The 13473-nt window shown below is 38.7% G+C and overlaps 1 protein-coding gene across 1 annotated transcript; it reads right to left on the minus strand.

The window, feature by feature from the left end:
- Positions 1-803: 803 nt before the first annotated feature.
- On the minus strand, positions 804-10836 carry LOC132553041 (collagen alpha-4(VI) chain-like). The gene is made up of 6 exons (XM_060217246.1): positions 10780-10836; positions 10497-10530; positions 9393-9956; positions 5227-6525; positions 2037-2630; positions 804-1879 (listed from the first exon to the last, which is right to left on the minus strand). Exons 1-6 carry the CDS (start codon positions 10822-10824, stop codon positions 1296-1298), a joined length of 3120 nt encoding a protein of 1039 aa, XP_060073229.1. The 5' UTR covers positions 10825-10836; the 3' UTR covers positions 804-1295.
- Positions 10837-13473: the final 2637 nt, after the last annotated feature.

The raw sequence follows: 13473 nt of genomic DNA on the forward strand, positions 1-13473 counted from the left end.
TTGCCAATTTTCAGCGATATCCAATGGCACGTACGGTCCTCCATACAATTAAAATAGAGCACTTCCGGTTACGAAGATGCTTGCACCTGACGCATAATAATGACAGAATATCGACCCTTTTCTCTCGGCAAACACGTGGTAGGTGAAAATATGCTCTTTTAATGTGTTTGTGTGGTAGCTACTATTCTAAAAAGATGAATATTGATTTAGAATTGAATGCAAATTGAAAAAAATTGGCTGCTACGGCCGAGTATTGTCGCTTGAGCGCTATGTCAAAACAAAATACCACCAACAGTACGTAAAGTCGTTGTTCTAATGAATATTAATGCATAAACACAAAATTGAGAGACATTTTGATTAAACTGTACCAAAATATATTCAATATAAGCTGATTTGAAAAAATACAAGCGAGGATGGAGAATTGCCGGTTTGACAGAAAAATCAATGTATGTTAGCCTCTCTAGAGTTCAAGTAGTGATTGTTACGTTTCCTTTAAGATGATTACAATGAAATACATATATGATAACTGGATACACAATCAAAGGTTGGTGCTGACAAAACCTTGGCAGTGCCGCGCCTTTATACGATCTTTTGTGTTTGCAACTTTTCAAAGGAAAAGCCAGGTCTTTACAGCTTTAACAGTTAAGACTTTCAGTGGCAGCTTAACAATTAAAGAGGAGTGAAATTATTTAGGATTGAAAAGTTTGCCAGAGCAATCACTGATGTGTAAACGTGTTACTCAGCTGATATTCATTATGTTAAAACTTGAATTGTTATTCAAAGATAATTTAACAAATACGAAATTTCAGATACAAATATATATTTAATTATTTGATTATGTACAAAAATGAAAACGTATGAACCATATATTCAAGTACAATTTTATCGCGATTATCTCCCTTCTTTCACTCTCTTTCAATTTTTTGTCATGCTTTACTGTCTCCCATGTAATTGATTAGTTAGATATATACTGTCATACGCTAATTAAATAGATAAGATAAGATCCATTTGAAAACCATTTTAACATCAAAATGGTTCGATCAAACTGACACAAAAAGAATATAGATAATGTGTTAATTTCTATCACAAAATTTTGTTAACATGCTACAACGGCCATCTGCCACAAAACCGATAGATTAACTCATCAAAGTGTATCAATGATACAAATCAACATTTGCAATTCTGCAAAATAAGTCTCAAACGACAGTGGTATAAATTCCCAAGATTTGTTAATATGTTTTACCACAATATTGTTCTTTGCATTTTCAGTTGCATTTTGTGACTCCTAATCATTCTTACAGATCTGGAGATACCCTGACTCTAGCATCTCGTAAGTACATTGGTTCGTTGGTGATGAGATAGCACAGCTTCTGGAGGAACTCGTAACGGTAGGAACCGAGTGACATGTACGATGGAATGTTCATCAGATAGTCGTTGTGGGGAAAGGTGGCAAGGTCACTAGCAAGTCTAGCTAACGACATGTCGCCGATAGCAACTACCATTACGTGGAAGTTTAGGTCACCTTTAAGTACACGGGTCGCCAACTCAATGTTTTGTGTGCTTTCATCTACAAATACGACCGCCAAATTCTTGGCGTCCAATCTATTTGGAAATGCCATTCTAAGTTGGCCGAGCAGTGTTTCAATGCCAGGAAACTGGATGTTGGAAAATGCTCGAAGGTTGGCGTCAGTTGTCAGATCAATGTTACTATTAGGGGGGCAGTTGTCAGACCTGCGACCTATCCTCAGTCTTCCCGAGGCCGTCTGAAGACCTCGTGTTACGTCATGAACAAATGATGTCAAAAGGCGAGCCTTGCGGGCACCAAGACCGGGAGCGTCATACACAAATATGACATCAGCTAAGGAATCAGCACCACAATCTAAAATTTAAAAAGGTCGAAATAAAGAACTGGAACAATTAATCACATAAACAGAGAATAACTGTTATCTTCATTACGATATTAAAATTCTATATCATACAACTTTGTAATAGTTCATGTCGATAAAAATGAGTAATTGTTTATAACTTGCACTTACATAACAAATTGCTGGGTTGATCTGGGACTATCCCGCATGCGCTGACTGCAACGGTACTCCTTATAGAAGCTAGTGCAGCAAAGCTGCTGACGTGGAACACATACTTGTCGTCTGGGTCGTTTGCGATGCGCTTGAGCTCTGTCTTATCGATGTCGGTACCAATTCCTATCGCAAATAGCTTAATGCCATCAGCTCTACTCAATACTGATTCCTGTTTTGTTGCTATGGGATCTCTGGAAATCCCGTCCGTCAAAATAATCGCAATTTTGATGGCGTTCTCACGGGCATTTTCCTCGGTGAAACCATACGTTCTGATAAACCGTATGGCGTCAGAAGTATTAGTGAGTCCACTAACATATTCTATATTGCTAAGTTGTCGTTTGATCTGCTCCTTAGTCCAGCCCGACTGTAGTGCTACCTTCATGTAGATTCTGGTACTGTAAACTATAATACCGACCCTGGTTTTGTTGTTCTTGAAGTCAAACGTGTCGACGAGATCGGTGACGAAATCGATCTGTTTTCGGAAATCCTCTGGCCAGATGCTGTTAGAAGAGTCTAACGCAAAGAATACGTCAGCGTCCTTGCCGCCACAATCTATAAAGCAAAGATGTGTTAACTATTAATTTGAGCGATCTTATCATAGTAGCATATAAGAATGGTACTTAAAAAGCATCATTATATATTTTGTGACTACATCATACCGATATTAAATTCCATATAAAATTAGATTCCGTTCCAGGCTTTAAAAGCAATAAGGTAGAGATTGCCATAGCTCTATATATATAAACAGACAGATTACCAAAACTATTCTTCTTACAATTGAAAATAAATATGTGTTGTTTTGTGAAGGAAGATGACATAGCACTGTGGCAAACTAATTAAGACTACGCTTTGTCACAATGCATAGAGAGAGAGTTTACAAAGGCATAACAACCAACGTATAACTATATATATGTGTGTATATATATATTATATATGTATGTCACGTTTGTTTCTGTTTCTAATTTCATATCTACAAAATATTCATTCTATCTGAAGTCATGACTCTTCAACTACCGGTATGCACACGAGTTAAAAATCTGCAATTATTTTTCCATTAACGAGCTGTGTATGTCTTTGATAGCAAGGAACCTAGGAAAGGACAGAGTCCTTTTAACCTCGACCTCGATGTGTTTTATCCGGTTTATAAGTAAAGTAGGCGCCCCATGGCCACTTGTCCCCTAAGTGTGGTAACATACATTCTATATAGTACTTGGTAAGATACTGCTATCATACACGTTACGGCTCTTTTAGGACATATAGTGTGGTAATAAGTTGATTGATAAGTTGTGAACCTCACATTTGAAGGTTCAAAATAATCCCTTTCATTTTCTGTACACGTTGCCAGCGATATTTAAGGGTTTCCATGTCACTTTTAAAGAAGTATAAAAAAAATCCTCCACAGCATGTATGACGTCGTCATCTGACCGAAAGTGGGTACCAGAAATGGCCTTTTAAACTCTGGAAGTAGATGATAGTCTGATAGATAGAGATCAGGCGAATCAATCTCAATCAATTCATAGCTACAATCGTAAATGGCAGCCATTATAATGACAGACTTGTGAACAGGGGCATTGTTCTGGTGGAACAACACACCTTTACGGAGTTTTCCTCGGCGCGTGAAGAAGTCTAAGAAGTGATGCATAATATGTGTCATGGATTCTTTATCCCTTTTGCAGATAATCTACCATTAGAATACCGCCAGCTTCCAAGAAAACCGAGGCCTTAACCTTTCCAGCTGATGGAACAGTTTTGCCTTCTTTGGCGGGGGTGAAGCATGGAACTTCCACTGTTGAGACTGTTGTTTTGCCTCTGGGATGTAATGCTGGCCCCAAGTTTCATCCATAGCCACAAACTTCTGCAGAAATTTAGCAGGATCTGTCTCTAAAAAGGTTGTCACACGCCAAAGTCCGCCTCGTGCACTTATGATCAACTGTGAGAAGTATTGGTACCCAATGGACTCAGAACTTTCTCATTGCAAGATCTTACGTGAGAATGGAATGTACTCTTTCCTGTGAAATCCTAGCTGTACTGCCTATCCATCTCTCTGTAACTCACCTGTCAGCAAAAGCAATATCCTGGACTTTATTGACCATTTTTGGGGTTGCAACAAGGACAGGCCTTCCATCACTAAGGCTCTACCTGCCACGCTTTAATTCCGCCTACCACTTTTTCACTGTAGCATTCGTAGTGGCATAATTCCCTAGTATTATAACTCTACCTGTATGGATGTCCTTAGGTGCTAGGCTTTTCTTATGCAAATATTGTATCACTGCTCTTTTAGCGATTTTGTCCACTTTGCAAAGTCACTTTTCTTTAGAGTGCAAACTCTTCGAGATAAACTGACCAAATGACACCAGTATTCGGGTACACAGCCTTAGCTAATCAGAGAATACTAGAGAAGAAAAAGGACATCCCTGCTTAACTTCTGTAGTACAAGGCTCACAATTCATCAATCAACCCTCGTGTATATATACCAGCAGAGAAAAATCTTCACGAGAAGAAATTATATATTCTTAATATATAAGTGAAACTGAGATTACAAATCAAAGTATAACAAATGAGAGAATGGAACTATTTTCTTGCTATTACCCTTTGTCAGACTCGACGCAATGAACGACATGAATCAAGGGGGAATTTATATTCACAACAAATTATCTTAGTTTTCCGTTGCTTATTAATTAGTCAAAATAGATACACAATCTACCCATATTACCCTGAAATACCATGGTAAATACATTTTCAAAAGCTTTTTCACTATTTCTTAAGACAAGGCTAAACACAAATACATTTTACGTTAATCAAGAATGTGTTATCCTCTCTGTCAATTTGTTCCAAACATAATCTGCAGTTTTGACAAAATGAGGCCATACTTTATCTGTCCCAAAGTGTACTACCTTGTTATTAAAAATCGTCGAGACATTCCAGGAACAAAGTAACTAAGCTTCAACATTTCCTCATCTGAGTGCATCAACATTTCAGACACAGCAATGTCTATTGTACATGAGTGTACTTCTTATTTCGAAAATATGTTTTTGGACATTCTTAAAGCTATCGACAATTTGCTTCATCGAATGTTCTCTACGATATACATATAAGACTGATTTCATACGCACAAGGATAATAATATATTTAATTGTGGAGTACTTACATTGTTTCGGCTCATCCGCGATAGCTACTTCGCGTGATAGCTTGTTGAAGTTATATTGCGCTTTAGAAGGCCCCATCATCATAGACCAAACTCTCTTGTCGTTTTCCAGCATTGCGTCGTACTGCGGTTCGCTCATCTGATGACTTGGAGCGGGCGCCCATTTGCCTTTCTGGTATGATATCTCATTGGAGATATTATTTTTCCTTAGCTTTTTCTTCAAAAGTCTCCGTTTTTTTTGTGACTTTCTGAAATCAACATTGTTTATTTCTTTTGTCTCAGACACTTCTTTCGTAGGTGCGTTGTTGATCTCAACAGGTTCCCGAAACAAAGACGATAAACCTTCAGGGGAATTGGCATTTTCTAATGCAAAAGGCGAATGTGAAACGAGTACTGTTTGTTGATTGGAGATTGTAGATGATTGCACTCTTGTCGGTGCTTCTGTAGATTGTTTTGAGGTCGAGTCGGGCGTCTGTGGGCCAAAGGTTGTTGCCGCTTCTGAAGACGGTTGTTTTGTGGTCGGTTCCGGTGTCCATGGACCAAGGGTTGTTGTCGCTTCTGTAGACGGCTGTTTCGTGGTCGGTTCGGGTGTCTGTGGGCCAAGGGTTGTTGTCGCTTCTGTAGAAGGCTGTTTCGTGGTCGGCTCCGGTGTCTGTGGACCAAGGGTTGTTGTCGCTTCTGTAGACGGCTGTTTCGTGGTCGGTTCCGGTGTCTGTGGACCAAGGGTTGTTGTCGCTTCTGTAGACGGCTGTTTCGTGGTCGGTTCCGGTGTCTGTGGACCAAGGGTTGTTGTCGCTTCTGTAGACGGCTGTTTCGTGGTCGGTTCCGGTGTCTCCGGAACCATAGTTGTTGTTACTGTGGACGGCGGTTTCGTGGTCGGTTCCGGTGTCCTTGGAACAATAGTTGTTGTCGCTTCTGTAGACGGCTGTTTCGTGGTCGGTTCGGGTGTCCTTGGAACAATAGTTGTTGGCGCTTCTGTAGACGGCTTCTTCGTGGTCGGTTCGGGTGTCTGTGGACCAAAGGTTGTTGGCGATTCTGTGGAAGGTTTCTTCGTTGTTGATTCAGATGACTGTGAAACAAGGACTGTTGGTGCTTGTGTGGACGGTCGAACTGTGGTAGAATCAGATGAAAACGGACCAAGAGTTGATAATTTAGTTGTTTGTGAACGGCTTGGTTGTGTTGGTGGCGCAGAGGTCATGGGATTACGTGCCTTTGGTGGCACAAATTTGAACTCATTAAAGATGAGTGGAGGGAATGTGAATCGTTTTGTTGGTGCTGGACGCCGTTTAGTTATTGCAGACACTACAAGAAGATAGAAAACAGACAACAATAAACTTCGGCCAATGTTACATAAACGAATAGATTGTACAACATAAAACAGATATGATTAGCAGCTTTCGAAAAAAAAATCAAGATTTCAAATTTCATTCACCTTGATATGTTGTGGGCTAACCGTTCTACTAAAAACGACATTGACCGAAATGGAGATAACTTGCTTTGTAGATTCAATAATACGTTCAAGAAAATTGATATTGTTAGAATAAACAAAACCCTTAAATCTAATGTTCGTGTTCTAGTATTTCTTTCCTGATGACACACGCGTTACAAAAACTGTGAAGTATAAAGAATTCTGTACCGGAAAGAAGTGTTTAAGTTTCACACTCTGTCTCCTTCAATATATTGTGTATCAACGTATGTACATTGTATACCATACTTCCTCAACGCCCTTGATCGTAATTTCAAATTATCGAATGAAGGAATTAGTTAACGAAAAAGAAAGCTTTCTGCATAGATACATGTTTAAATCACACAGTATTTCAGGATTCCTTATCCTACAGTAAGTACCTCATACTAGTTCTATCCAGATATAATAGGTGCAATGACCTCTGTCTTAGATACTAAGTGTTATGGCTTGATTGGTCTCTAGGTAATTTTCTATATCTGTACCCGTCTTTAGACTACATGTTCTAACGTCAATATTCTCAAGGGTATGTGTTCTAACATTAACAGTCTTTAACACATGTATAATAACAGTCTCTAATATTTGTGTTCTAACAACACTTGTCTCTAGTCTGTGTTCCAGTCACAATGCTTTTTGACCTTATGTAACCAGTCTCTAGGGTGTGTGTTCTAACGAAACCTGTATCTAGGCTATGTGACCCTATGCACCCAGTTTTAGGATGTGTGTTCTAATGAAACCTGTACTTAGGTTGTGTCACCTTATGTTTCCAGTCTCTAGGATGTGTGTTCTAACGAAACCTGTGTTTAGTCTATGTGACCTTATGTTACCAGTCTCTAGAATGTGTGTTCTAATGAAACCTGTACTTAGGCTATGTGACCTAATGTTACCAGTCTTTAGGTTGTGTGTTCTAACGAAACCTATATTTAGGTTGTGTGACCTTATTTTACTAGTCTCTAGTTAAAGTTACGATTCTCTTGACTAGATGTTACGACGTTACAAGTCCCACTGTTTTGTGACCAACTCTTACCAATCACTAGTCTGTGTTCGCTAGACTATTGGACCTAATTTTCCCTATTCTCTTGAATATATGCTCTTACGTCATCAGTCTCTTTGATGTGCGTTCTTTCGTTTCCTTTCCCTATGTCATGTGTCCTAACTGTACCGATCTTTAGGCAAGCTGTTATAACTTTTTTCAGTCTCTAGGTCATGTGCCCTTACTTTACCGATCTTTAGGTTATCAGTCTCTAGATAACGTGTCCTAGCTTTACCGACTTTTAGGTCAGCTGTTATAACTTTATCAGTGTCTAGGTCACATGTCCTAACTTTACCGACCTTAAGGTTAGCTGTTATAACTTTATCAGTCTCTAGGTCACGTATCCTAGCTTAACCGACCTTTAGTTTGCTGTTATAACTTTATCAGTCTATAAGTCACGTGTCCTAACTTTACCAACCTTTAGGTTATCAGTCTCTAGGTCACGTGTCCTAGCTTTACCGACCTTTAGGTTATCAGTCTCTAGGTCACGTGTCCTAACTTTACCGAACTTTAGGTTAGCTGTTATAAATGTCCGTCTTTAGGTCATGTGCCCTGACTTTAACTATCTTTAGGTTAGCTGTCAGAATTATCAGTCTTTAAGTCATAAGTGTTGATTTTACCAGCCTCTAGGTCTTGTATTCTAACTTTTGCTACATCTAAGTTATGTATCTAAAGCTGCCCGTTGGAGGCTATGAAGTCCATATCACTACTAGATGTCACCCGACTATTTGATAGGTATCTAGTGTATTTCGATAGACTGGCCCTTGGAGCATATTGACAGGTCAACAACCCGATTTATCAAATGAGACATGTACTACAATCAACGTCCTAGAGTATATGGCTTTTCTATTATGTAAGTAAAAGAACGGGAATTTACACTCCAACAAAACCACAATATAAGCTTTTTGTCTTTGTTTGTAGACAGAATATATCAATTGAAGAGTGAGAGCAGCTACTTTACACATTGTGATGCAATTAGAGATATATGTCAAGTGTTTGGATAAAGGGACTAGGGCTAACAAAGGGCACCCTTCTTGTGCAGACAGCATGGATACATTAGTGCCATCCGTTGTGTACGTACTAATGTCACCTTCAGCTGTCTTAAATCGGTCAGCGAGAAAACAATTCGATCCAGTGAAATAATTGCTCAGCAACAGCTAAGAATAGGACTAAAATTCTCAGGAACATACTCAAGACAAGATACGAAAATCTAGTGCGGTGTTCGTCTGATAAGCTCACATCTACAACCTTGTACATATTTTGTCGTGAACAATTTGATATGCGGATATGTATTAAGATATATCTACTCTACTCAGATGTAAATTTCAGCGCCATCAGGTAAGCATGGCACGGTCATGCGTCTGACAGTATGTACACCCAATATCATTTATTAAACCCCTATTGCATATCTTCAGATCCTACTGAATCGCAACATGAAAATGTTGTGATCATGGTGTCGGACAGAGGGAAATGATATGAAGATAGCGAAACCAAGTCTGTTATGTTATCGTGATGAGTAGAAGTAGTGGTAGCAATGGGTGCGTTTTGTCAAAGTTAATATGATATAAATATAAGGTGCCACAGTCACACCAGATATGTTCAGCACTGATTCCCATGCACATACCGAACATGTCTGGCAAATAATACTTCTCATGCGATGATAGATAATCTTACCTTCACAGGAGGTCTTTGGTAGGTTGGGTATTACTGAAAGAAGAGAGTTGTAGCTGTCGACCCTGAACACAAAGTTGTCAGTAGGTTGACTACCAATGCTAAGAAGTTCATCTTCATTCGCCAACCCGACACCAACGGCAAACATTTTGATGCCTTTTTTCCTTGCAAGGAGAGCCTCGTACCTAGTACTCTTAGGGTCCTTGGACTGTCCATCAGTGATGACGATTGCCACACGCGTTGCGTCTGGTCTCCCGCCAAAGAATGACCTGAACATGTACTGCGTCAGGAATCTAATGGATGCTCCGGTGTTGGTCTGGTAGGAATAGCGATGACGAATCTGACTTATAGCCGTCTTGACCTCCTCCTTTGTTGTGTGTGTCCGGAGGTAGAATTGCAGTAGGTACGTGTAGCCAATGCTGATGACTCCAACCCTCGTCTGGCTAGGGCCCGGCCCAACATCTAGTTGGTCTACCACATCATTGGCAAACTTCAGCTGTTTATCGAAGTCGACATTTCGAGAGCTATCCAGCAGAAATACGACATCCATTGGAGCACATTCTGTACCTGCATCAACAGTGTTAACATGTACGTACGAATAAAAGTTTCTATAAATCAGAGATTATTTCGACATCAACAAACGGTAACGATATCAATTCTAGGTAATATTTGAATATGAATGAAATCTCTAGATTGTGTCAACATTTGACAATATGCCTTGCAACAAATTATCACTGGGTTCCTCAAGTCGAATAATTAATTACCGAGAAACATAGGCACTTCTGGCACTATTGTGGCTACGTTAAGTAAAGTCTATAAACTCGAAAACAAGTAAAAGTGTTCGAAAATTTAAAGTAAAACCTAGTTTTATATATAAGTATTAATGAGTCATGGGGAGGAATCCAATGTTGAATCATCACAAGTATTGTCTGTATGGGGTTCTACTTTCTGTATTTATAACGACTTTACCGACAATAAGGTTCCAAACAGTCGTCCATTTTTCTGGTACTATCACGCTTACAAACTTTCAATGTTATTAAAATAAGATAACGGGAAAAAGAATTAAATAACAATATTTTCACTATTATATCAAGGTTTGATACTTACTGACTGTCGTCTGAGGCCTGGAGTCGATTTTGTTCTGCAGAGTAAAAAATCATTTAACTGATAGCTGCCAACTATTGTTATAAATTAAACTAATTATTTGTTTGTTTGGTGTGCCCCAAAGTCATTGAAAAAACATTCTTATAGGAATATCTTAAATAGTTAGAAACATTTTTTTTCTCGATTAAGTTTTATCCCATTCAAAACAACATGTTTGTCGCATCTTTAGAAAAATCTCGCAAATTTACTTTCATCGTAAACGAACAATATTTGAAAGCGTTCTTACCACCAATAAGGACGTTGCTGCAATTAGAACGACGAGCCACATCATGTCACGTTATGGTCGCGTAAACGTCCAACGTGAACTGAAGTCTGTGGTGGCCAGGGCAGAGTATATATGACTTTGTGGGGGCGATGTGACAGTTATAATTTTCACCTTCATATATGTGATGCCTGCTAAGTAGGCTGAGTGGAGATTAACATTTGAGCACCACTTTCCGGTGGAAGGCCAACCCACGAATCAAGTTGGCCTGCTTTTGCTTTACACGATCTTGCAATGTGGGACAACATGGTGTTCAACACTAGACAAGTCAATATAGGGTCGATTATGTTGTCATCGGGAGGAGTTTAAAACATGTAAATGAAATCATAATGGTTTTCCCTGAACATACAAGTATTTACTTAAAATGGTAACATTATGGACAATTGAAAATTTCAAAACTGTCTTCTGGTTTATTCGTCATTAACATTCGTATTTATTTAATCTAAACATCACCCAAACATTTGGCTGTCATTCAAACAACCATACAATCATACAAGTATACATACATACAGATTTATACTCCAAAAACTGTTATAAGGGCTACCTTTTTCCGAGAAACCAATAATGATGTCAGAGAACTGTTTTGAATCAAAGAAATGTTTTATGATATGTAGAATACGATACCTGGTTGAGATCGTGTCTTTGTTAACACGATTTTTCAACCAGTTTGTGATTTTAATATCTATGAAGACAAGCTGTACATAACATCCAGAACTCAAAATCAGGAATAGTGCAGACCTTAATTCACCATACATATATCGATCTCACAACCTGATACAGGGCTGTATTGTGTGCATGGTGATTTTGCTTTCCATATCGAGAACTTTCAATTCCTGCATGGTAACGCCTTTGCTTCACCACATCTAAGATGAATGCGAGTCGCTGTTATTACTTATAATGCCGATGTATCTATGATGGAAAACGAACGGAGGCTGGTATTTTCGCAAAGTGAGTCGATGACAACGACAAACAAACTTTCATATCATTTAATATAGTACTGAAAACTAGAAAAGCACAGGCTGCTTCCGTACCCAAGCAAACATCGTGTCTTGTGAAATAAAATATAAAGATTAAATGTCAACGCTTCACGAAGTCAAAAGTTTTAAGGTATTGGGAGAAAATTTACAAGTATTGGGAGTAAGACATCGAACATACAATGATGAAGTATAATTTTGCAACTGAACTCGCGACGGCAAAACAGACAACAGCAGCTATGGAAAATGGTAAGAAAAACAAAATAAAACTACATATGAAGACGGTAACCATGGAGATATTATAGGAACATGTACAGGAACTCGCTCATATACAAGGATCTGGATCTCGGGGTTTTTTAACCACATACATTAATTACCCTTTATTTCTTCCTTTCCATCCAAGAATATTTTTGTTAAAATTTGTTTAAGTTTAAAACTATAGAAATGCTATTCATGTAAAACAACTTTTGATAGATTTTAAACAAAACGTGTCCTTCATTGTACGTTTTGATTAACAATTCAGATCACTTATACCTGGTGTTAACTTTGAATCATTGAAAATCATAAATTCGTTGAGTTGTGGAAACGACTTTTTCATTTTCCTCCGTTGCCTACTGTGTTTCAACAATTAGGCCCTTAGCATCACACGAGTACTAGAAGCGAAGCAGTTTTTAATTGAAGACTTGTGTCAATCACTTGTGTACATTAAGGGTGAAGTATATAGGAGAAGCTATGATACAGCTGACTTGTTGGAGATGGCACGCATATTGCCTCATTATCAGAAGAGACGGACGACAGTACTTATAAACACACACAATATATACAACACCCATCACTAGTACTATGTCATCAGCATCAGTTGTCTAGACATAATTGTGTCGTTGCAGTTAAATGGAATGTTCTGGAAGATCAGAATGACACATATTTACAGCATTGTGCCAGACTGATAGAAACAACATCATTCTCGGACTGTGTTGTTTTGTTTTTCTCAGAATTAACAGTTATTTACCTAAAGCTGTTACATTCTAGGAAGACCAACTTAACAGTCCATGTCGCTCAGGTCAGGGTGACAATGGTTTATCTACGGATGTTTCATGTTATAGGTTCCAATAGTCTTTTGTTTATCTGTTATGTAGCTTCTGTATCCTGTGTTTTAGAGTAGTATCATCAGGTCTGTTCACCGGAAGTTCACACTACAATGTCTACAATGAATATGAAAGTGGATTTACCTGTTACATGTCCAAGGAGGTACAAACAGTATCATCTATTTGTCGATATCAGGAAGTCATGAAAGTGATTGGGGGAAAACAATAACGCCCTTAAGAAATTATGAATGAAGTTATCCATTGTCCCAACGTTTGATCTGCCATATCTGAGAGGGACCGTTCTTACAAAAGAGTTTGACTTTACAACTCTGAAACATAACATGGTAATGTAATATTTGCCAGGTATCGGGCACTATCTGCCTACTAAACATTCAATGAGGGTGTGCTTTGATGATAGTATGACTAGTGACAGTAAAGGTCCTCGTGTTCCGAGTGATGCTGACTAGCGACGGTAAAGATCCCCGTGTTCCGAATGATGCTGACTAGTGACGGTAAAGGTCCTCGTGTTCCGAGTGATTCTGACTAGCGACGGTAAAGGTCCTCGTGTTCGTAAAGGTCCCCGTGTTCCGAGTGATGCT

This window comes from Ylistrum balloti, unplaced genomic scaffold, assembly GCF_031769215.1.
Source record: "Ylistrum balloti isolate Yb309-2 unplaced genomic scaffold, AGI_CSIRO_Ybal_v1 Utg370292, whole genome shotgun sequence".
Classification (NCBI taxonomy): domain Eukaryota; kingdom Metazoa; phylum Mollusca; class Bivalvia; order Pectinida; family Pectinidae; genus Ylistrum; species Ylistrum balloti.

Excerpts from the sequence above, each read along its gene's own strand:
- LOC132553041 (XM_060217246.1), bottom strand. The coding sequence starts at position 10,824 with ATGATGTGGCTCGTCGTTCTAATTGCAGCAACGTCCTTATTGGTG. Across the intron at positions 9,957-10,496 it reads CAGGCCTCAGACGACAGTCA|GTACAGAATGTGCTCCAATG; the intron begins GTAAGTATCAAA and ends CTGTTGATGCAG. Across the intron at positions 6,526-9,392 it reads ACCAAAGACCTCCTGTGAAG|TGTCTGCAATAACTAAACGG; the intron begins GTAAGATTATCT and ends ATCTTCTTGTAG.